At 43.3% G+C, this 25726-nt stretch overlaps 1 protein-coding gene across 4 annotated transcripts in view; it reads left to right on the top strand.

Annotated features, from left to right (window-relative positions):
• Positions 1-25124, top strand: part of ACAP2 (ArfGAP with coiled-coil, ankyrin repeat and PH domains 2) — a 144552-nt gene extending 119428 nt beyond the window's left edge. For all 4 annotated transcript variants that reach the window (XM_030575847.1, XM_030575844.1, XM_030575845.1 and 1 more), the window contains 5 exons: positions 4635-4822; positions 5129-5238; positions 11918-12028; positions 12293-12354; positions 20337-25124. In XM_030575847.1, coding sequence (XP_030431707.1) covers positions 4635-4822; positions 5129-5238; positions 11918-12028; positions 12293-12354; positions 20337-20440 — 575 coding nt within the window. In that variant the 3' untranslated portion in view covers positions 20441-25124. The remainder of the gene's footprint in view (positions 1-4634; positions 4823-5128; positions 5239-11917; positions 12029-12292; positions 12355-20336) is intronic.
• The last annotated feature ends 602 nt before the right edge of the window (positions 25125-25726 follow it).

Consider the following 25726-nt stretch of genomic DNA (forward strand, 5'->3'; position numbering starts at 1 on the left):
TAAATTGCCTAGGGAGGTTGTGGAATCTCCATCTCTGGAGATATTTAAGAGTAGGTTAGATAAATGTCTATCAGGGATGGTCTAGACAGTATTTGGTCCTGCCATGAGGGCAGGGGACTGGACTCGATAACCTCTCGAGGTCCCTTCCAGTCCTAGAGTCTATGAATCTATGAATCCTGTCCACAGCCAGGGGAGTAGAGCGGAAGTACATGGTACCCTCTAAAGGGTACGAGTATCTGTACGTGCACCCTGCTCCCTAGTCCTACAATCGGTTAATGAAAGGGAGCTCCATGGCCAGCAAGCTCCTACTCCAAAGTCCAAGGAGGCTAGGCGCATGGACTATTGGACCGCAAAGTATACTCTGCTGGAGGCCTCCAACTTAAGGTGGCAAACCAGCAAGCCCTACTCAGTCACTACAACTACAACACCTGGGCGACGATGGGGAAATTCACGGAACTAGTTCCCCAAGACTCCCGCCAGGAGTTTGCAGCCCTCTTGGAGGAAAGAAAGAAGGTGGCAAGAACCTCTCTCCAAGCCTCACTGGATGCAGCCGACTCCGCAGCCAGGACTCTGGCTTCAGGAGTGGCCATGAGGAGAAAATCATGGCTTCAGGTGTCAGGCCTTCCACCTGAGTTACAGCAAACTCTACAAGACTTGCCCTTTGAAGGCCAAGGGCTATTTTCCGAAAAGACTGACCCTAGGCTGCAAAGCCTAAAGGACAACAGGATAATCACGCGCTCGCTGGGAATGCACACCCCGGTGACCCAGCGCAGGTCCTTCTGTCCTCAGCCTCACCGTGCTTACCCCCCGCCTAGGCTGCGACAGGACTTCGGCAGAAGGCGTGGCCTGGGGAATCGCAGAAGGCAGTCTGGGCCCCAAGGGGTCAAAATCAGGGCCCCCCAAACCACCTACGGGACCCAAACCAAACTTTTGAAGAGACGCCCAAGGATGGCGCACAAGTTGTTTCCCAGGCTCCTTTTCCACCCGTCTACAACCGCCTTTCTCATTTCCTCCCTGTGTGGTCCCAGCTAACATCTGATCGTTGGGTCCTACGCACGGTGGAATTGGGATACCACCTTCAGTTTGTTTCGCCCCCACCTTCCCACCTCTCCTCCTCATCCCTCTTCAGTGTCCCCTCTCAGAAGCAATTCCTCTTACAAGAGATACGGACGCTCCTTACCATGGGAGCTATAGAGGAGGTACCGAAAGACTTGCGGGGCAAGGGATTTTATTCTTGCTACTTCCTAATCCCAAGGCAAAGGGAGGTCTCAGACCGATCCTGGACCTGAGAGGACTCAACAAGTTCATGAAAAAGTTGAAGTTCTGCATGGGGTCACTGGGGACCATTATCCCATCATTGGAGACTGGTATGCCGCCATTGATATGAAGAACACGTATTTCCACATCACAATTTACCCACCACACAGATGGTACCTCTGTTTTGTGGTCAACCATCAACATTTTCAATTTACGGTCCTTCCATTCGGGCTTTCTGTGGCCCCACAAGTATTCACAAAATCCATGGCTGTAGTCACCGCCTCCCTCTGTTGTTGAGTGCACATCTTCCCGTATCTCGACGATTGGCTCATTTGAGGGACCTCCGAGATGCAAGTGAGCCGTCATGTGGGCATCATCAAAGATCTCTTCAGGCGACTAGGCCTGATGATCAATATAGAGAAGTCCACTCTGGTTCCCACAGAGAGAATAGACTTCATTGCGGCAATCCTGGACTCCAATCTCGCCAGAGGCTGCCTACCACAGCCTCGGTTTCAGGCAATGGTAACAATTATTCAAGGCCTCCAAAACTTCCCGACAACCTCAGCTCACATTTGTCTCAGCCTCCTAGGCCACATGGCTGCCTGCACCTTCATGACCAAACACACCAGACTACGCCTCCGTCCACTTCAAACCTGGCTCACCTCTGTATACTGGCCGGGCTGAGACATCCTAGGCTCCCTGGACCGGTGGCTGACTCCCATCCTGGTCTGTGTAGGGATGCCATTCCAGCCACCTCAACCTTCAATGACCCTAACCACGGACGCGTCATCTCTGGGTTGGGGTGCCCACCTCGAGGGTCTCCGCACTCAAGGCCTTTGGTCTGTTCAAGAACTAACCTTACATATCAATGTGCGGGAGCTGAGGGCGGTTCGTCTCACGTGCCAGGTGTTTGGAGAGCATCTCCAAGGCTGTTGTGTCTGTGTTCACGGACAACACAACGGCCATGTTTTACATAAACAAGCAGGGCGGAGCACGCTCCTCCCTCCTTTGTCAGGAAGCCATTCAGCTCTGGGACTTTTGCATAGCCCACTCGATCGATCTGCTAGCATCCTTTCTCCCAGGAGTTCAGAACAACCTGGTGGATCACCTCAGCAGATCCTTCCTGTCTCACGAGTGGTCGATTCATCCGGACTTCATCCATTCTGTTTTCCGGAAGTGGGGCTTTCCTCACATAGACCTCCGATTCTCACGAGAGGCCAAGTGCCATGTGTTCTGCTCCTTCCGGGGGCGCTCCCCGGGCTCCCTCTCAGATGCATTTCTGATATCATGGACAAACTATCTACTTTACGCCTTTCCACCGTTCCTGCTGGTCCACAGGGTCCTGCTCAAGCTCTGCAGAGACAGGGCCCACTTGATCATGATTGCTCCAGCGTGGCCGAGGCAGCACTGGTACACCATGTTGTTCGACCTGTCGGTGGCCAACCCAATTCCCCTACTACTCTACCCGGATCTCATAATTCTAACTCAGGACTACGGCAGACTTCACCGCCCAGACCTACAGTCTCTTCACCTCACAGCATGGTTGCTGCATGGTTAAGCCAGGCCGAGTTACGTTGCTCTGCCTCGGTACAACACGTACTCCTGGGTAGTAGGAAACCTTCCACAAGGTTGACATATCTGGCCAAGTGGAAGCGTTTCTCTTGTTGGTGCGCTCAGCGTAACACTGTTCCCACCCAGGTACAGTTCCTACTGTCTTGGACTACCTCTGGTCCCTGAAACAACACGGCCTAGTGGTTTCTTCAATAAAGGTGCATTTGGCGGCCATCTCTGCCTTCCACCCAGGGAAGAGTGGCCGTTCGGTCTTCTCTCACCTCATAGTTTCAAGGTTCCTCAAGGGCTTGGAACGTTTGTACCTGCAGGTCTGACACCTCGCCCCAACTTGGGACCTCAATCTAGTTTTATCTAAGCTTATGGGTGCTCCCTTCGAGCCGCTAGCCACCTGCTCGGTGCTGTACCTGTCCTGGAAGACAGCATTCCTCGTAGCCATTACATCGGCAAGACGAGTCTCCGAACTTCGGGCCCTCAGTGTGGATCCCCCATATACAGTGTTTCACAAGGACAAGGTACAGCTGTGACCACACCCGGCCTTCCTCCCTAAAGTAGTATCGGCCTTCTATATCAATCAAGACATCTTCCTTCCGGTCTTCTTCCCGAAGCTGCACTCATCGTGCCGGGAACAGCAGCTGCACTCCCTAGACGTCCGTAGGGCTCTCGCCTTTTATGTTCATCGAACAAAGCCCTTTTGGAAGACGCCCCAACTCTTCGTTGTGGTGGCAGAACAAATGCAGGTCCTGCCTGTCTCCTTCCAGAGGATTTCATCTTGGGTGACATCGTGCATCCGTACCTGCTATGACTTCGCTCACGTTCCGATGAGCCACCTCACCTCCCATTCTGCTAGGGCTCAAGCTTCATCTGCTGCCCTCCTGGCCCATGTTCCCATCCAGGAGATATGTCGGGCAGCTACCTGGTCCTTGGTTCACACCTTTGCGTCACATTATGCATTGGTACAACAGTCCAGGGATGACGCGGCATTTGGCTCAGCAGTTCAACATTCTGCGACATCTCGCTCCGACCCCACCGCCTAGGTAAGGCTTGGGAGTCACCTAATTGGAATGGATATGAGCAAGCACTCGAAGAAGAAAAGACGGTTACTCACCTTTGTAACTGTTGTTCTTCGAGATGTGTTGCTCATATCCATTCCAAACCCGCTCTCCTTCCCCTCTGTCGGAGTAGTCGGCAAGAAGGGACTGAGGGGCTGTTGGATCGGCAGGGGTATATATCTAGCGCCATAACGACGCCACTCCAGGGGGCGACCCAGCTGACCCATCGAGTGTTGCTAGGGTAAAAATCTTCTGACGAACATGCACGCGGCGCGCACACACCTAATTGGAATGGATATCAGCAACACATCTCGAAGAACAACAGTTACAAAAGTGAGTAACTGTCTTTTCCTAGTTAAGACTTTTGTATGGATGCATCCCTGGAGCTCTTCAGTTTCCTTTACAAGTTGTATCTTGGGAGAAAAGAAAATTTCTTGGCTGTGATTCTTGTTCTCTGAAATTAGGTACAATAGCTAGATTAGTGAGCGATGTTCCACAAGCCCTAATAACTTGGTGGTTAGTAGTAGTTTTGAATGGAACCACAAAGTGACTTTTGTTGGCTGATGGAACTTAGCTGTGGCCATCTATGTTCCCTGATGGCAAGATGGTTCAGTGGCTCCAAACACTGTTCTGCAAAGTCGGAGCTGCCATGTGCCAGAGGCATGGATTTGCAGTGTGGAGTGATCTATTTCTGTATTCTAAGTGTCTGTAATTCTTGCTCTCGGAAGCTAATGAATACAGTCTTCTTCCTTTCAGAAGGAGAAAAGCGAGATTCTTCTGTGTTTCATGATTCGAAACAGCTTCATCCAGGACTGCAGCTGTATCGAGCTGCCTATGAGAAGAACCTTCCTGATATGGCAGAGGCATTGGCCCATGGAGCTGATGTAAACTGGGTCAATACAGAAGAAAAGAAAGCGACACCACTGATCCAGGCAGTCTTGGGGGTATGTGAATTACTGCATCTTGATTCCTGGGGGGAAACAGTAGAAATATCTCAGGACAGGTGATAACAGCTAAGTATTTGCATTGCAATCTAATGATGGCATTTGATTTGTGGTACCAAAGTTAGCTATAAAATTACCTTCCTTTCTCAAAGTTCTCTGAACATTTCTCTGTTCCTGACCTGGTTGAGACCATATGCACTGCCAATACTAAAATGTGATATTTGAAGTCAAATCCTCCAAAGGCAGGATTTGGCCTTGGTTCTAAAGGGTTAAGTATTGAACTAGTCTTTTGTCTTTGCTCTTTAGGGCTCATTGGTTACTTGTGAGTTCTTACTGCAGAATGGTGCCAATGTAAACCATAGAGATGTGAAAGGGAGAGGACCACTACACCATGCCACAGTCTTGGGGCACACTGGGTAAGACACTGCTGCAGCACTTGTTGAACACCCATTCTTCCCTGTATTAGTTGATTTGCAAATATACTTCTTATGTTTTCAGCATTTCCTGGCATTTTAATATATGTTGAATAACTGAGTAGTTCTTCTTAAGGACATCCTGACTTGAACTGCACGGCCTCTTTCCAAACTAGCATTTTCATTCATTAACAAGCCAGGTATTGGACTGTAAAGGGCTAGACTGAAAAGCCCAGTGTCCTTTATGTATTAAACAATATTTTGAAATATGTCCCATGTTCTTCTATTACCAGTTGCTGCTAACTCCTGAGGGGCACTGCACTTCTTATGAAAATGACAAACAGCTAGAACTGGTGTAGAGGGGGCCAGAACTGTCCAATTCCTTCCTGCCAACACACACTGCTCTGCCAGTGCACCTCACGTGTTCAAACCTCACCGAGTACAGTGGGGCACAATCTATGACTGAGGCCCCTACATGCTACTGCAATAAAAATAAGAAGTAGAAAATAATAGTCTGACCTGCAGTGTCCCTGCTATACATGTATCAGAGGGGTAGCTGTGTTAGTCTGGATCTGTAAAAGCAGCAAAGAATCTTGTGGCACCTTATAGACTAACAGACGTTTTGGAGCATGAGCTTTCATGGGTGCATCTGAGGAAGTGGGTATTCACCCACGAAAGCTCATGCTCCAAAACGTCTGTTAGTCTATAAGGTGCCACAGGACTCTTTGCACATATGCTTGAACTGCTGCCAAGAGACTGCCAGGCTTGCCAGAGTGTCACCTCATCCTGGGAAAGTTTTGACAAAGGGAAGAAAAGCCTAGTGCTTTCCGTAGTGTAGGTGAAGGGCCCCCAGTGCCAGGCAGCTGAGCAGGATTTCAAAAAGCAACTCTCCACTGCTGCAAGCAGGCGCCCAACTCTAAAAACGCTTCAGCATGTACATTATATCTTGTTTTGTGCTGCTCAGTGGTTATTCTTTCGCAACATGCTGTAGGTGGGTGGCCAGATTTCTGGCATGTAAAATTAAAAAGATTGTAGAGGAGCTTTTAAACTAAGGGCTGAGGGAAGCTGCCAGGTGCGGAGGAGCAGCTGGTTCGGACAGAGACATCCCTTAGAGGAGGATTTATTAAAGAGGATGTTCTGTATCCTAGTAAAGAAGAGAGGATAGAAGCTGATAAAATACAGGCAGGAAATGAGAAGAGACAGTAAGACAAAAAGAGGCCATTTAATTTTATCAGGTGAAGGCAGACAACTAAATGTTGACCAGTTTTACAAGTGCTTGTATACAAAAGCAAGAAGACTAAATACTAAGATGGGTGAACTTGAGTGCCTGGTATTAAACTTTATTTTTTAGTAGTTTACGTTTAACACAGCACTGTACTGATTTCCCTTTTTTTTTTTTTTTTGGGGGGGGGGGCGCGGGGTGGATGGGACTCTGCTGCTGCTCCCTGATTGTGTACTTCTGGTTCCAATGAGGTGTGTGGTTGACTGGTCAGTTTGTAACTCTGGGTTTCGTAACTCTGAGGTTCTGCTGTATGGGAATGATGGAGTAGGTTGCACTGATGGGAGTGGCACTCAGCGTGAAAGAAAGCCGAGTCAAATATAGTAAAAATATTAAATGAATCAAACTGTACCATAGAATCTCCTGGCATTTCTATCCGTAGCTTGAACAATAAGAGTATAGCAGTAGGACCAGACCAGTGATTGTGAAATGCTCAGGGAGGTTAGAGAGAGTCCAAAAAACCCCAAGCACCCCCAATAATAATGGGCGATTTCAACTGTCTCCATATTGTTGAGGAGCATGTCACCTCAGGGCAGCATGCAGAGATAAAATGTCTAGACACCATTAATGGAGCAGCTAGTCCTGGATGCCACAAGAGGAGAGGCAATTCTTGATTTAGTCCTAAGTAGTGCATAGGATCTGGTCCACAAGGTGAATATAGCTGGACCGCTTGGTAACAGCAACCATAATGTAATTAAACTTAACATTGTTGTAGGGGAGAAAATGCCAAAGAAACCCACCACAGTAGCATTTAACTTCAAAAAAGGGAACACCACAAAAATGAGGCGGCTAGTTATACAGACTCATAGACTCATAGATTCTAGAGTCAGAAGGGACCAACGTGATCATCTAGTCCGACCCCCTGCACAAAGCAGGCCACAGAACCCTACCCATCCACTTCTATAACAAACCCCTAACCTATGTCTGAGTTACTGAAGTCTTCAAATTGTGGTTTGAAGACCTCAAGCTGCAGAGAATCCACTAGCAAGTGACCCATGCCCCATGCTGCAGAGGAAGGCGAAAAACCTCCAGGGCCTCTGCCAATCTTCCCCGGAGGAAAATTCCTTCCCGACCCCAAATATGGCGATCATCTAAACCCTGAGCCTGTGGGCAAGACTCACCAGCCAGCACTCAGGAAAGAATTCTCTGCAGTAACTCAGATCCCATCCCATCCAACATCCCATCACTGACCACTGGGCATACTTAACTGCTGATAATCAAAGATCAATTGCCAAAATTAGGCTATCCCATCATACCATCCCTTCCATAAACTTATCAAGCTTAATCTTAAAGCCAGATATGTCTTTTGCCCCCACTACTCCCCTTGGAAGGCTGTTCCAGAACTTCACTCCTCTAATGGTTAGAAACCTTCGTCTAATTTCAAGTCTAAACTTCCTAGTGTCCAGTTTATATCCATTTGTTCTTGTATCTACATTGGTACTAAGCTTAAATAATTCCTCTCCCTCCCTAATATTAATCCCTCTGATATATTTATAAAGAGCAAGCATATTCCCCCTCAGCCTTCTTTTGGCTAGACTAAACAAGCCAAGCTCTTTGAATCTCCTTTCATATGACAGGTTTTCCATTCCTCGAATCATCCTAGTAGCCCGTCTCTGAACCTGTTCCAGTTTGAATTCATCCTTCTTAAACATGGGAGACCAGAACTGCACACAGTATTCCAGGTGGGGTCTCACCAGTGTCTTATATAACGGTAGTAACACCTCCTTATCTTTGCTGGAAATACCTCGCCTGACGCATCCTAAAACTGCATTAGCTTTTTTCACGCCATATCACATTGGCGGCTCATAGTCATCCTGTGATCTACCAATACCCCAAGGTCCTTCTCCTCCTCTGTTGCTTCCAACATCATTCCCCAATGTATATCTAAAGTTCTTATTATTAATCCCTAAGTGCACGACCTTGCACTTTTCACTATTAAATTTAATCCTATTACTATTACTCCAGTTTACAAGGTCATCCAGATCTTCCTGTATGATATCCCGGTCCTTCTCCGTGTTAGCAATACCCCCGAGCTTTGTGTCATCCGCGAACTTTATTAGCACATTCCCGTTTTTTGTGCCAAGGTCAGTAATAAAAAGGTTAAATAAGATTGGTCCCAAAACCGATCCTTGAGGAACTCCGCTAGTAACCTTCTTCCAGCCTGACAGTTCACCCTTCAGTACGACCCGTTGTAGTCTCCCCTTTAACCAGTTCCTTATCCACCTTTCAATTCTCATATTGATCCCCATCTTTTCCAATTTGACTAATAATTCCGCATGTGGAACTGTGTCAAATGCCTTACTGAAATCGAGGTAAATTAAGTCTACCGCATTTCCTTTGTCTAAATAATTTGTCACCTTCTCAAAGAAGGAGATCAGGTTGGTTTGGCACGATCTACCTTTAGTAAATCCATGTTGTAATTTGTCCCAATTACCATTTACCTCAACGTCCTTAACTACTTTCTCCTTCAAATTTTTTTTCCAAGACCTTTCATACTACAGATGTCAAACTAACAGGCCTATAGTTACTCGGATCACTCTTTCTCCCTTTCTTAAAGATAGGAACTACGTTAGCAATTCTCCAGTCATATGGTACAACTCCTGAGTTTACCGATTCATTAAAAATTCTCGCTAATGGGTTTGCAATTTCATGCACCAGTTCCTTTAATATTCTCGGATGAAGATTGTCTGGGCCCTCCGATTTTGTCCCATTAAGCTGTTCAAGTTTGGCTTCTACCACAGAAGTGGTAATATCCGCCTCCATATCCTCATTCCCGTTTATCATCCTTCCATTACCCCTAAGCTCCTCATTAGCCTTATTAAAGACCTGAGAAATTAAGGAGTCCCAAGCTGCATGGAATTTTTTTTAACATCAGAGTAGAGGTGCAAAGTGTATGTATACTGGGGGGGGGGGGGGGAGAGAACACTTCCCCCCCCCCCCCGCAAAAGCCACCATGGCTAAAGAGAGTAAAAGAAGCAGTTAGAAGCAGAGAGGTATCCTTTTAAAATTGGAAGTAAAATCCTACTGAGGAAAATAAAGGAACATAAACTCTAATGATTCAAGTGTACAAGTATAATTAGGCAGGCCAAAAAAGAATTTGAAGAGCAACTAGCAAAAGACAAAAATTTAATGGCAAAAGTTTGTTTTAAGAAGATTAGAAGTAGGAAGCCTGTCAAACAATCAGTGGGGCTTCCGGACGATTGAGATGCTAAGGGAGCACTCAAGGAAGATGAGGCCATTGCGAAGAAGCTAAAAAAAATTCTTTGCATCGGTCTTCACTGTACAGAATGTGAGAGAGTGTCCCACACCTGAGACCTTTTTTAGGTGAAGAATCTGGGGAGCTGTCCCAGATTGAGGGGTCAGTAGAAGACGTTTTGGAATAAATTGATAAATTAAACAGTAATAAGTCACCAGGACCAGATTGTATTCACCCAAGAGTTCTGAAGGAACTCAAACTAACTTTGGTGTGTAACCTATCACTTAAATCAACCTCTGTACCAGATAACTGGCAGATAGCTAATGTAACATCAATTTTTTAAAAAGGCTCCCGAGTCGATCCTGGTAATTTCAGGCCAGTGAGTTTAACTTTAGTACCAGGCAAATTGCTTGAAAGTACAGTAAGTAAAATAGAGACAGATGAAGAAATGGTGGAAGAGTCAATGCAGCTTTAGTAAAGGGAAATCATTTTTCACCGATCTCTTAAAATTTTCTGAGGGGGGGTCAGCAGACGTTGGACAAGGGTGATCCAGTGGCTATAGAATACTTGGACTTTCAGAAAGCCTTTGACAAGATTCCTCACCAAATGCTCTTAAGCAAAGTCATGGGATAAGGCAGAAGGTCCTCTGATGGATTAGTAACTGATTAAAAGATAGGAAACAAAGGGTGGGAACAAATGGCCAGTTTTCATGTTGGGGACAGGTAAATAATGGAGGTCCCCCAATGATCTGTACTGGGACCAGTGCGGTTCAGCATATTGATAAATGATCGGGCAAAGGGGGTGAATAGTGAAGTGGCAAAGTTTGCATTTGATACTAAATTACTTAAAATAGTTAAGTCCAAAGCTGACTGCAGAGAGTTACAAGGGGCTCGCATTAAACTGAGTGGGCAACAAAAATGGCAGATGAAATTCAATGCTGATAAATGCATAGTAATGCACATTGGAAAACATAATCCCAGCTATGCATACAAAACGATGGGGTCTAGATTAGTTGTTACCTCTGAAGAAAGAGATCTTGGAGTCATTGTGAATAGTTTTCTGAAAACATTTGCCCATGTGCAGCAGCAGTCAAAAAAGCTACCAAAATGTTAGGAACCATTGGGAAAGAGAAAATATCTTAACTATCCATCTTAATGCCACTATATAAATCTATGGTACTCCTATATCTTCAATATTGTGTATAGTTCTGGTCACCTCACCTCAAAAAAGATGTATTAGAATTGGAAAAAATAAGAGAAGGGTAACAAAAATTATTAGGGATATGGAACAGCTTCCATATGAGGAAAGATTAAAAAGACTGCAACTGTTCAGTTTAGAAAAGAGAGGATGTGGTATATTTGATTGAGGTCTATAAAATCATGAGTTTTATGAAGAGAGTGAATAAAGTTATTTACCCTTTCTCGTAACAGAAGAACCAGGGGTCACCCAATTAAATTAACAGGCTGCAGGTTTAAAGCAAACATAAGGAAGTACTTCTTTACCCAACGTACAGTCAACCTGTGGAACTCATTGCCAGGGGATGTTGTGAAGTCCAAAACTATAACGGTTCAAAAAAACTACTAGATAACTTCATGGAGGATAGGTCCATCAATGGCTCTTAGCCAGGATGGGCAGGGATGTAGCTCCATGCTCTGGGTGTCCCTAAACCTCTGACTACCAGAAACTGGGAGTGGATGGATCACTTGATAATTGCCCTGTTCTGTTCATTCCCTCTGAAGCATCTGGCAGCAGTCACTGTCAGAAGACAGGATACTTGTCCTGATGGACCGTTGGCCAATATTGCTCATATAGTCATTCTTACATTCTTGTGAGGTCTTAAAGCCTTTGGTCCTACTGAGTGTTGTCTTCAAAGGGAGGAGAGACCCCTTGTAACAATCTCCATTCCATTAACCTGATCTGCAAGCTGCACCTGTGATATGTATCAAAAATGATTCCACAGCTCCATCTTAGTTTTGATTAAATGACTTTCTGCACCATTGAAACCTTGGCATCATTTCAGATTGCACTGATGGATTGAAGCTGTGTTGCTAGGGTTTGTGTAAAATGCACTTGGAAGGGATTTGAGATATTCAGATTATTTTAGCTGGTTTAAACTAAACTGTATTGGATCCAGCTTGTTTGTCTGTAAAAATATTTGATTTTTTTTTTCTGGTGGAAATTATGGAATAATGCCATTTCTTTAATAGGCAAGTGTGTTTATTCCTAAAACGAGGAGCAAATCAGCATGCCACTGATGAAGAAGGGAAAGACCCTTTGAGTATAGCAGTAGAAGCTGCAAATGCGGATATCGTAACTCTGTAAGTGTTTGATTAGGTTGAATTTCAGATTTTTTCCTGTATTGCTATACTGAGTCCTTTAAGCATATAAGAAATATGTGGATGGATTTATACCAGAATGGACAAACTCAAGGCAATCCAGAGAGAGAGGGCATAGTGTTCACTGGATGAACTGAAATAAGCTCTGTGTATCTTTCACTGATGAAACTCAGAAATGCATTATAGTTTGTACTATGTTTTTTTCAATCTAGTCAAAATGGCATTCTTGTCTTTTCCAACCCATAGGTTACGTTTGGCGAGAATGAATGAAGAAATGCGGGAATCAGAAGGACTTTATGGACAGCCAGGTCAATACTCTACTAATAACCATACTGAGATGCAGTATAAGAAATGCATTCAGGAATTTATTAGTTTACAGCTAGATGATTCATAATTTTTGAGCAAAAGAAAATTAAAGTAACTTCATACCACAGTGTTTTCATAAGCAACTTATACATGTATGACATTTAATTAAAGTGGACAATTGTATACTCTGAACAGTCAAGTGTGAGCAGGTTGAGAAGGGAGGGTGTTTGAAATTCACAGTTGTAGTGGTACATGTTAGCACTGCTGTATGCAGCTCTTTTTGCTGGTGGACCTCCACACCATCTGCTTTCTAGTAACGTTCTGCTGAAACCCAGGCAGTGTTCAGCGGCTGCCTTCTATCGGGATGGTTCAACAGCCGTCAAGAGTTAATCGTATTATGGGATGTCTATCTTCTCCATTAGACCCCATTTCCTGAGGCCTACATAAAACATTTATACAAAATCACTGTGGGCAGAAACATAAAAAGAAGGGCTTCTTTTGCACTAATAATTTTTTAAAATGTTTTTTAAGTTGTACAGACATTAGACCAAACCTTTATTTTTAAAGACACATTTTTGTACTATACAACTCAACAAGTACATTAGAAAAAATTGGCAGGCATTTGGTCCAATTGGTATTAAAAAGCAAAAAATCCCACTTGGCTTATATGTACAAATAGCTCATGGGCAAACAAAGCTATTTACACCAAAATGTCTAAACTTGTATTTATACAAACCACTTTTATTACCATGGACTTATTTAAACTAATGCTAAAGGAAAGCAGTAATAGAAATGAAGTTGGTTGACCACTTACGGTACTCGTTAAACGGGCACCAGCCAGCCAATTTAGGTAAAGCAAAACCGTCCTGCTTCAAGGGCTCATTCCTGCAAAGTTCTAATCACTGTGGTGTTGGTCCAACAAAGCACTTAAGCTTGTGCCATTCACTTCAAAGTGACTGCTTGTGCATAAGTGCTTTGCCATCAGTTCAAACCATATACCAATATCCCATAAATATGCACATAAATCCTGCAGGATAATCCAGTATTCAGAAACCTAGGATTATGTACCAGTATTTCCTAACAGACCTCCTTAAGGATGGATTTTCAACCATAACTCTGAATTTTCTTGGAGTTGTGGTTTAAGTTAATATTAAGATTTTTGACATTAAACTTGGAAGAAACCACTGGTCAAAAATGATACAGGCTCTTCCGCTGAGTAAAGGAAAGTCCATCCCTTTTTTAACTGTCCAACATTCAGCCAGTGACATTAACAGCTCACAAATTGTGTGCTGGTTGATTGACAGGTAACAGGGAACCTCCTAACTCGAAAATGAAATTGAGAACTAAAGTTAGAGACAAGAGAGAAATTACCATCTAATTTCAAGGATGGAATGCATTTGCTTTGAGGCAAAATGCTTGAATTTGGTAGCTCCAAAGTGAAATATTTTTATATAAATTTTGGGTAAATTAACTGGTGTGCCACAGGTGCGGAAGTGTTATAAATCAAAATTTGTATTTGTATAGTATGTAAAGAGTGCTGCTACTGAAGGTTCCAGGGCTTGCACTGGCTTTCGTTCATAACAAATACAGGCAAATTTTATTTACATAAAATGCATTGAATGTCTAACCTTTAACTTGAGGTGACTGAAAATGGGAAATGCCTTCCCCAGCTTTATGTTCAAAGGATTTTTAGACAAAATTTTTTCAACCTGCTGGAAAGCTCAGAAAACAGATTTTTTTTTATCAAAGACAAGTTGAGGCTTATCTATTATTTGTGTTATGGCAGCATCTCCAAGCCCCAGCTGAGATTGGAGACCCCATTGTGCTGGGCATGGTACCTACAGTGAGAATCGGTCTCTGCTCATTCTAAATCAGCAAGACTGATAAAGGGAAAATAGAAGTGCAGAGAGGGGAAGGGTCTTGTCTCAAGTTATGCAGGAGGCCATTGGCAGAGCCTGTGGTAGAACTTGGGTCTCCTGACTTGTGGTCCAGCAGCTCAGTCACTGGATCATGCTGCCTCCCTGGGAACTTTGTGACCAGCAATATTTGATTAACTCAAAAAATTTACAGATTATAACTAATGATTTGAATGTTTTCAATGTTAATACATGTTAAGCATGGCAAATGGTCATGTGAATTTACTAGCCCGAGCACAAAATATATTCACCTGGCCTTTACTGTGGTGATGAAGGCAACAACTTTGCAAGAGAGATGTATCTTAAAATGTCCTTCCCACCCTTACTCTAATAGTTCTCTACAGAGATGGTTCTGAAAAAGGTGATGGTATAATACTAGATTCTTTGATAATTTTCCTGGGATTGGGAGTTAGATGAGGGTAAGTGTGGTGTAAGAGTGTCCTGATGTAAGCATGGAGCGATGTGAAGTGGATCCTTCTGTGCTTTAATGTATGTCTACACTGCAGTCAGAGGTGTGATTACAGCTCAGGTAAGCATACCTGTGCAAGCTTTAACGAGACTGTGTGGCTAAAAATAATGAGTGCGTGGTGGCACTGGTGTTAGCCTGGACTGTACAAACCCACTTGGAACCTGGGGTACATATTTGTGTTGCTGGACTGCAGCAAAGATCCGTGTTGCCAAGTTTTCACTGCTATTTCAAGCTGCATTAGCTAGATTACAGTTACTGCAGGTGTGCTTACCTGAGCTGCAGTCACACCTCCAACGGCAGTATGCACTTACCCATGCTATGGAGTAAGTGAAACCAGCGATTAGTTCAGCTGAGTAGCATCAACATTTCTGGTGTAAAAACATGATTGGTTTGAACTGTTGGATGGAATATACGCATGACTTGGAATGGTACAATGGATCTTCCACAATGTACTTTATGTAATAGGTATTAGCTGATTTAAACAGCTCATTCTACAAAATATGCATTGTTGGTGGTAGAAGCCATATACTCCATGGGTACTGTTCCTTGTATAATGCTTGAGAAGGCTTACCTCTTGGTGCTACAGAAAGCCTGTTACTAGGTGTCTGCTACCTTTTTTCCTGTCTTTTCTTAAATGTTCGATGTGTGCCTTTGAAGTTACTTTGCTGTTGAATGGTTAAGCAGTGATATAGTATTTTTGTACTAAAAATCTGCATTTTAGCTACATTTTGCTTAGAAAGGGGCTTTCCAGAATTCAGTTTTAAACACTTTAAAATAATATTTACAAGGTTTACAGTATTAAGTATTTTCATGCAGTGTACAAACTTAAGGGACACTTTATTTTACTTGTCTATTTTTGTATGTGATACTTCTTTGTTATAATCCAAAATAGCCAAAAATAGAGCCAAAAATGTATCTTGCACAAACAGTTTTTCTTGAGAGGCAACATCAAAGAACCAAATGTATTAATTGAACTGCAACACTAGTTCATCCATGGAATCAATTTCTACTGTGTTGTTTTAATAACATGCATTAGACATGATCAGCTCTGACTTGTGTTCTTTAGGGTATGTCTACACTACGGGATTATTCCAATTTTACAGAAACTGCTTTTTGGAAACAGATTGTATAAAGTCGAGGGCACATGGCCACACTAAGCACATTAATTTGGCGGTGTGCGTCCATGTACTGAGGCTAGCGTCGATTTTCCGGAGCGTTGCACTGTGGGTAGCTGTCCCATAGTTCCCGCAGTCTCCCCCGCCCATTGGAATTCTGGGTTGAGATCCCAATGCATGATGGTGCAAAAACAGTGTCGCAGGTGATTCTGGGTAAATGTCGTCAGACAATTCTCCCTCTGTGAAAGCAACAGCAGACAGTCGTTTTGCTCCATTTTCCCTGGATTGCCCAGGCAGATGCAATAACATGGCAGCCATGGAGCCCGTTCAGCCTTTTTCACTGTCACCGTATGTTTACTGGATGGTGCTGACAGACGCGGTGCTGCAGCACTGCACAGCAGCATCCCCTTGCCTTTTGCAAGTTAGCAAAGACAGTTACCAGCTCTTCTGTACTGTCTGCTGCTTTGCAAGTTGACAATGACGGTTACCAGTCATACTGTACTGTCTGCTGCTGTCATGGGTGCTCCTGGCTGGCCTCGGTGAGGTTGGCTGGGGGCACATGGACAAAAATGGGAATGATTCCCCAGGTCATTCTCTTCTTTAAGTTTTGTCTAAAGGGAGAGTCAGTCCTGCCTAGAATATCAGGCAAGCCTACTAAATAACCAGAGAGGCAAACGGCCGTTCCGGGTCAGAGCCCCAGACATCCCGCAGAAATGATGAGCTGCATGCCATTCACGGGGGGTGCCCCTCCAACAACCCCACCCGTTGCTTCCCTCCTCCCCCAACCTTCCTGGGCTACTGTGGCAGTGTACCCCCATTTGTGTGATGAAGTAATAAAGAATGCAGGACTAAGAAACAACACTGACTTTATTGCCTCTGCAAGCAGAGATTAAAGTGGGAAGGGGAGAGCAGCCTCCAGGGTGCTATGAAATTCCAGGCAGCAGTGAATCTCCAGGAGACAAAACTTAAAGAAGAGAATGACTAGGAGTCATTCTCATTTTTGCCCAGGCACTGCCAGCCGACCTCACCGAGGCCAGCCAGGAGCACTCACGGGATGACGATGACGGATACCAGTCCTACTGTACCATCTGCCATCTGCAAGGGAAGGGAAGGGGATGCTGCTGTGTAGTGCTGCAGCACTGTGTCTGCCAGCAGTATCCAGTAGACATACGGTGAGATTGAAAAAAAGGCGAGAAACTATTTTTTTCTTACTTTTGGTTTCATGGGGGGGCTCATGACATATATCCTGAACCACTTGTGACAATGTTTTTGACCCTTCAGGCTTTGGGAGCTCAGCTAAGAATTCAAATGGTTTTCAGAGTGTGTGGGAACTGTGGGATAGCTAGTCATCCCTCCCTCCATTAGCGTCCATTTCATTCTTTGGCTTTCTCAGTTTGTCTCTATGCTTGTCTCAGCTCCTTAAGTTTCACACAGCCCTGTGTCGAGTCCCTGTTGTGGTCTCTGCCCCTCATAGCCTTGGAGATTTTTTCAAATGTTTTGGCATTTCGTCTATTGGAATGGAGTTCTGATAGAACAGATTCATCTCTCCATACAGAGATCAGATTCAGTATCTCCTGTACACAATGGAGCTCTTCTGGGACTGCATGGTCACCGGTGCTGATCAGCGCACCATGCTTGGGCAAACAGGAAATGAAATTCAAAAGTTTGCAGGGCTTTTCCTGTCTACCTGTCCAGGGCATCCGAGTCCAGATTGCTGTCCAGAGCAGTCACAATGGTGCACTATGGGATAGCTCCCAAAGGCCAATACCATTGAATTGCGGCCACACTAACCCTAATCCGAAATGGCAATACAGATTTCAATGCTACTCCCCTCATCAGGGAGGAGTACAGATATCGATATTAAGAGCCCTTTATATCGAAATAAAGGGCTTCGTTGTGTGGATGGGAGCAGCGTTAATTTGGTTTAATGCAGCTAAATTTGAAATAAACTCGTAGTGTAGACCAGGCCTGAGTGTATATTCTCTAGATGAATGATCACGACTCCAGTTTTGTTGTATGCTTGCCTCTCAGTAGACGTAATTAGCAGTAGCTGTTACGAGCAAACACATGCTGTTTGCCTGTTCAGGTCTTGAAAAGTGCTGGTAGCTCAACCTGAAAATGGAAAGGAATTTCAATAGAAAGGAAGTTCCTTTTTAAAATGTGCTAGTGACAGTACTTACTTGTTTAGAGTTGGGGAAGATTTGTGTTTGGTTACATTTTTATAAAAGCAGCAAAGAATACCCACTTCATCAGATGCATGTATTCACCCATGAAAGCTCATGCTCCAAAGCGTCTGTTAGTCTATAAGGTGCCTTAGGATTCTTTGCTGCTTTTACAGATCCAGACTAACCAGCTGCCCCTCTGATACTTTACATTTTTATGTAAACCCTGCCACTATTCTAATTTTGTTCTGGCCAACTATCATGGAATCATAGAATATCAGGGTTGGATGGGGCCTCAGCAGGTCATCTAGTCCAACCCCCTGCTCAAAGCAGGATGAACACCAACTAAATCATCCCAGCCAGGACTTTGTCAAGCCAGGCCTTAAAAACCTCTAAGGATGGAGATATCACCACCTCCCTACGTAACCCATTCCAGTGCTTCACCACCCTCCTAGTGAAATAGTGTTTCCTAATATCCAACCTAAACCTTCCCCACTGCAACTTGAGACCATTGCTCCTTGTTCTGTCATCTGGTACCACTGAGAAGAGCTGAGCTCCATCTACTTTGGAAACCCCCTCAGGTAGTTGAAGGCTGGTATCAAATCTCCCTCCTCACTCTTCTCTTCTGCAGACTGAATAAGCCCAGTTCTCTCAGCCTCTCCTCACAAGTCATGTGCCCCAGCCCCCTGATCATTTTCGTTGTCCTCTGCTGGGCTCTCTCCAATGTGTCCCCATCCTTTCTGTAGTGGGGGGTTGGGGAGGGGGGGAACCAAAACTGGTCTCAATACTCCAGATATGGCCTCACCAGTGCCTCATAGAGGGGAATGATCATGTCCCTTGACCTGCTGGCAATGTCATTTCTGAGAATGTTTTCAAATGAACACAATGCTAACCACAAATACACAGGAATGACACACTTTTGGCACTGGAAATGCACATATAAAATGTTGGAAAGACATAATGACAATGTAACCTTCTATTCCCTGTCCCTTAAAGGTAGGGCTGGCTCCAGGCACCAGCGCAGCAAGCAGGTGCTTGGGGCAGCCAAGGGGAAGGGACAGCAAGCACATCTGGCTCTTCAGTGGTGGGTCCCTCAGTCCCTCTCAGAGGAAAGGACCTGCTGCCAAGCCGCCCCCAAAGAATGAAGCGGTGGCGGTAGAACTGCCGCCGATTGCAGCTTTTTTTTTTTTTGCAGCTTAGGGCAGCAAAAACGCTGGAGCCGGCCCTGCTTAAAGACTCTGTAAAGTCATTTAAAACCAAGCCATGTGGAAATGGATGAAGAGGGGGAATATCTGCTTCCCTTCGCCAGCTAGCCAGAGGGAAGGGAGGTGTCTGTTGCACACCACTGTAGTTGGTGACAGAAGTAAACTTTAGATTCCCCTCTTCTCTTATGTTGTGCAGCATATAATGGAGTTGTCAGACAGGGAACAGCAGCGTTTAGGCCTTGCATGCTCCTCTCCTGACTGGGAAGGGGCAGGTTTTGGATGGCAGCATATTCCCTGCTTCTGCAAAGCATTCCAGCACATGAATAAATTCAGTGGAAGACAATTGCTTAGCTGCTAATGTAGACAGGACAGGAAGAGAGACTTGGAACAAATCTCCTTTCCATGCTCCACTGTCTATCAGTGAAATCATTTTCAGTACCCATTGAAGGGGGCTGGCTGATACTGCTGAAAGAAACATGGTCAGCAATGGGTCATTGTCTTAGTGTAGAGAGACTCCCAAGTATAAGACAAAAACGTGAAATATTGCATTTAAAAAAACCCGAAATGCCGTTTTACCTATTAATACTAAAGCACCAGCACTTACAAACTTTAATTTCCTCAGTAGTGTAGGAATGTGCTCTGCTCTTATACTGTTTCTTGCTAATAATTTGTTCTATTATGTACTAGCTGGTTATGACATTTTTTCTTCATCTCTTATTTCTGCTGTCAATCTACTTTCAAGAGAGCCTCTGACTGTTTTGTTTCTAAAAATCATGATTTTATTGTGTATGTTAAACATGGGTTTTTTACACTGTTTTAAAATGCTTGCATCTCTCCTTTCTAACTCTGAACTTTACTCTGTGTGGCTGCCTTGAGGTGCTATTTTCAGGTATAATTTGGCTTTGTTTAGTTTGCTTTTATAGAATGTGCATGTCGTTAACCAGTCTGTCAGCTTTCATGTCACCAATCAATTTTACACCACATATGAACCATCTGTTATATAAACATATAAATGTAATGCAATGACTAGGACATTTGTGAGATGATGCATGGTGTTAGCCATCATGATAAATATTGTAGAAATATTTTCCTAATTTATTTTTTTTCTTCTACCCAGGAGATGAAACTTACCAGGACATTTTTCGTGATTTTTCCCAAATGGCATCCAATAATCCAGAGAAGCTAAACCGTTTTCAGCAATCAGATTCACAGAAGTCTTGAATGTCTAAGAAAGAAAAGAACTAAACCTGGTTCTTTTCTAATGCCTATAGAGCAGTGGTCTTTATTTTTTTAAACTGCTTTCATTATATGCTTTTTCTTAGCTATCTGGTAGTCTGGATTGAGTGAGCACTCTAGTGTAGCCTAAGGCTGGGTGGGATGTGTAATTTGCCGCATGTGATTCAGGGTGAATACCGCAGCAGCTGGAGATGGAGCTGTTTTAGCAAGGGGTGCTGCCTCTGGTTGGAGATGTTCTGTTTTGTCATGTGGAAGCTGGATTAGGTTGAGTCACACTCAAGGCTGGCGGAGGCTGGGACCGTTGCAGAACTCATAACCTGTAAATGTTGTGGGATGACCAGATCATCATTGCTTATGAGCAGTCCCTAGCAGCACAATTTCCCCCTCTCTCCCATTCTGCCTGGCTATAACCCTACAGCTCCTATCTCTTAAGGCATGACCAGCTTGCCCTTTCCCTCTCCAGTCTGTTTGAATGGGAAAGCTGGTGATCACCTGCCAGAACTTCCCTTCTGTACATCGGCCCATGACACACATGATCCTCCATCCATCCCCTCTGCCCTGGTGTGTGCTAACACAGCAAATGATATTGTTGTTGCAGGCTTTTTTACAGCTGAGTCCTTCCAACAGTGCAGGCCATTAGGCCAGTGACTGCTGTCCTATCACTGTATGTGCATATTCTGGAGGACCAAATGTTAGAAAAGCTGCTTCTTTCCTTTTTTACATTAAGACTTGCTGTGAATAAAGGTGCTTATTTGATTGATTCTCTGTGGAACTTTCCCTTAGGAGTAAATTTGGTCCCCTAATGCCATCAAGTTTGGTTTTTAATGCATTCAACTGACTGAAATCAAAATGCATCTCAAAAACTGGAATTAGGGAGTAGAAACTAAATAGTGAACCAAGCAAACCATTAACACAGGACAGTCATACTAATGAAGGTTGCCTCTCCCGCCAAGCTGTCAGGATTGTTCCCAATAAAGAAATATTAAAACACTCACAAGGGATGTAGTCATCCTGCACTTGGGGCAATCAATGCTTTTTGCCAAAGCCTGCCATAATATAGTCTGTGCACTTACTTTCTAAAATAGGGCATGTAATAGAAAACCTGGAAGTCTTACTGTACCGCTGCTCTAAAAAAAGGAATATAATCTGAAGCGGTATTCTACTGGCACAACAAGAGCTTTTCAGTGGGCTCCGCCCTGCATTCTGTCAATGTGCACGTGTACGTGATGTATAGAAGTACAGATTTATCTATGTATTTATAGTATATAGCAGATAGATAGATAATACCCACCTGAGCCCCAAAAGCATCTCAGACTTTTAGTTATTGGTCCTTCATTTGCTAGCACTTCGAACAGTGTAAGAAGGATTTCTAGGTAGGTCTTCCAAATTACTGCAGATTTCCTGTAATCTGCCTCAACTATTAGAACAATGTGCTGTGCTGCTGCCAAAATTTACTTTGGAACTAAGTGAGATTTAAAACCATTAGCTTGTTATAATGCAAATACAGAAGGGGCTTTCTAAATGTATGTAAATGTGTGATAAAATTAAGCTTTTCCAGGCGTGTTACATTTCAGACAGCTATTTTAAATATTTATCCTTGTGCATTAAATATCTAATCAAAAATAAAATATGTGAAAGATCTTTGATACCAGAATAGGATCTTCATGCTACAGAAATAGTCCAATAGATTATTGTGGTAAATGGGTGAATTTTACAGTCTCATCATTGCTTTATTTGTAGCCTAATTACTTTAAGCAAAGTAAATTGTGCCCATTTTAACTGCATTTATTTTGGACAGTAATACATTTGAGGTTATTGCTTACAAATGATTTTCATAAGCTTTTTTAAACAGGAGTGGCTTCCTGTAGAATGATTGCATGCTCTCTGATGTGTCATATTAACTAGCGTTCTATCTTGAGTAAGTTAGTAGAGCTTATAGAGTGGAAGCTTCACACGGACAGTTGAGATGCTGTGTAAGATATGCCCAGGATAGAGCACACATTTTAGATACAGTTTTGTCTAGCTGCCGTGTCATGCGTTACAGGTAATGCTTGGTGTACAGTGAGAGCGACTGTATAGAAAAGCTCCCGAAGCCTCAGGGCACGATCACTGTCTTTATTCCATAGTACTGAAGGATATTGGAAGTCTCTTCTGAGATGCCCCATGCCACATCTCCACCTTTGTGACCACTGGCAGCATTTCCTTCCTAGTAACTCAGGGCTGCTGCTTAAGCTTGCAAAAGGATTCCCTAAAGCACAGCTCTCTTCCTCTGTAGCTGTGTGGAGCCCCTGCTGCGTTCCCAGCTCTCGTCAGTCAGGGAGTGAGCGACCTAGCTTTTGATACTGTGTTCATGCTAACTTGTAGAATCTGCTTGGATTGTTAGTTGATGTGTATGATCTGTAGATCATATCAGAGTGCTCTGACAGAAGCCCTGGAGTTTGTAAAAACTTGGGAAGTGGTTTTGGCCTCCCAGGCTGTGCAGTGTAGTTCCTTGGCCAGGTATGTATGCTGAGATGTGCAGTGTAATGTGCATTCACCAGAAGAGCATTTTTGTGATCAGTGACTCTGACAAAAATAGACATGCTGTGACGCTATCTGGTATATACCAAAATCAAGTCTTCAGTTAGCAGGACAAAGTACAATTGACCCTCCGGCTTTAGAGATGGTCCTTGATGGCCAAATCTATAACTCCTGTGCTGCTGTTTTGCTTAGTAGGATTAGGAAATTCCCACTCATGCTACGACGTGAATCTGAATATAACTTGAATAGTGTGCATGCATTAAGACTCCATCATGCTTCAGTATCTGCTGAACCATGTGCCAAATAATGGGGAAGTTGAGTTTCAGTTCATACTCTCATATGTGTAGAATACAACTGGCCTTAATTTGTGGCGAAGGCAGCAGTATTTTCTTAAAACAGTTTAAAATAAATTTATTATAAAATGATGTGAATTCCTAGTATTGGCTACCCCCCACTGAAGGCTGCTATTAGCGTTATCCTAGCCAGGGCCAGATGTGCAGAAAGACTTTTGGAATGAGTAAATATGGAAAAGCACATAGTACATTTTAGCACACTTTGTTTTGACATGACTCACGTAGGTTACCTGCTGATTAAAATTGTGGCTGTAATGTTTCATTACAACCTATACTTGTTTTTAAGGCTTCCTGTTTTCTGTTACTGTCGGTACAATTATATATTCAGGTATTTCTGTACTTCGCTGAATTTTATGCTATTTGACATATTGAAATGATTATCTTTTTCCTTAAGTTTGAGTGGATCCAGTCGGTGGTAGGAGTTTTGCTTTGCTTTCACTCGTGTAGCAGTTGGAACGTGCACTTCAGTTCATTAATACGTGGTAGAATTTAGTTTCCGTGCCTGTACAACTGGGACCTAATCTCACCCTCATTGAAATCAGCGGGAGCCTTCCCATTGACTTCACTGGACTCAGATTATGCTCTTAATGATTTATAATGTTCATGGCATGTTGGAAGATACTGTCTGTATCTTTCACTTGTAGGGATTCATTTTCACTTGCTTTACATGTAGCCAGGGCTGACATGTAAACAAACCCCCTCCTTGTGCTGTTGGTTTATCAGTAAATTCTCCATATAAAATAGTCTCTCTTGTTCTGAATCATGACTTATACCCACAGCATGTTTGATGTATACCAATTAATTGTAAGCATTGGTGCAAGAGATACACAAGAACTAGAAGTGTAACATTTGCTATGATGTTTTCAGCGTGTATAGACTGCTGCTGAGAAGCACGGAAATCCTGTTTTTAACCTAACGTGCATGTGAAGTATGCATTTTAATAATCTCTGAATGGCACAGAGAACATAAAGGGACCATTTCATAGAATTCCAAATAATGTACAAGTGCCTTGAGTCCAAGGCATGAATATTTGTACATCAAAAGAATTAGAGCGGATTAAGATACTGAAAGCATTTTAAAAGTCAATTGTGAAAACATCCACTATCCATCCACTTTCAGATAGGTAAAAGAATATTTTCCCCAGTTAAATACAATGCCATGTTGATACTCCTTTGCACAAAGTTCTGCCTGACACACACACGTCTCAGTATCAATATCTGTTTGTACAAACGGACACTTAAAAGTCAACCATGTACAGACATGATGTGGGGAAGCGATGAATGTACTTTGTATTTGCGTTTCCCCCCTTCCCCATTCTTTCTTTACCTTTCTGCAGACTGTATTTCTTCTCTTTTCCCGTGGAAGGAGATGGTAAGAGAGGAAAATTCCCACTTGATTTTTATCTTAAGATCAGAATTTTTCCCATGATAGTAATTACTGAGGAATCAAACCATCTTTCCTCAAACTGGATGGTTATTCTGTTTGGAGTGATAAATGACTTTCTGTATCTATCCCTGAACACATCTGTACTAGACTGTTTTTGAACCATTCCAGTAGTAAATGCTTTTATTCACTTGTGATTTTTTGTTTGTTTCCTAAACGCATAATTGGAGAGAATGTATAACCAGCCCTACTTTGCATTTAATAAGTCTATAGACTTTGTATCAAAAACTTGAATGTAGTTTTATTGTAGTTTCATTGTAAATGAAAAATACATTATCTTTATAGTTACTCTATGTACATTATGTAAGAATTGTAAATACTATACTTGAATAAAGACTTTGTATGCTGCAAAATCCTGGTGAAATGTGTACATCTGTCAAGGCTTGGCCACACTCTTGGAACTGAAAGTTAATACATCTTAAAGCAAGTAGCCTTCAATTGCCAGTTTGGTTGTGAGCTACACCTACCCTTGGCATATTGCATTGGTGAGTAAAAGTTCAGCAATGGCCAGTGCTGTGGCAGAGTAACGTTTCCAATCACTGCATCAGGAAGGAGCCTCTCCTGCAGAGTTCAGGAATTCTGCAGAAGGAAAATTCAAATTCTTAGCTACTCAAATCATCCCAGTTTGCAGTTTTTCTAAATGAAGTTTCAATTTAAAGAGCTGATTATTTCGGATGGATTTTGAAAGAAGTTGTCCAGACTAATGCAGAGGTGGAACAAGGGTTGCAGCCAATCTGAAACAAAACTGGGAAGAATCCTCTCAAACATACTATAGGTGGAGTTGGTAGCACTGCCTATTATTCAGGTTGCTTAACTCTTCCCATTGTAAGACCCTCTTTTTTCTGTTTAAAATTTTACCAAAATGTAACTGTTTGGGTTGAAATTTTCCATGCTAGGTGTCTGCCTCAGGATGACTTATTTTTTTTAGATTCAGCCCAAGCTGTTTCTGAGAACA

Source organism: Gopherus evgoodei, chromosome 9 (assembly GCF_007399415.2).
Source record: "Gopherus evgoodei ecotype Sinaloan lineage chromosome 9, rGopEvg1_v1.p, whole genome shotgun sequence".
NCBI lineage: Eukaryota > Metazoa > Chordata > Testudines > Testudinidae > Gopherus > Gopherus evgoodei.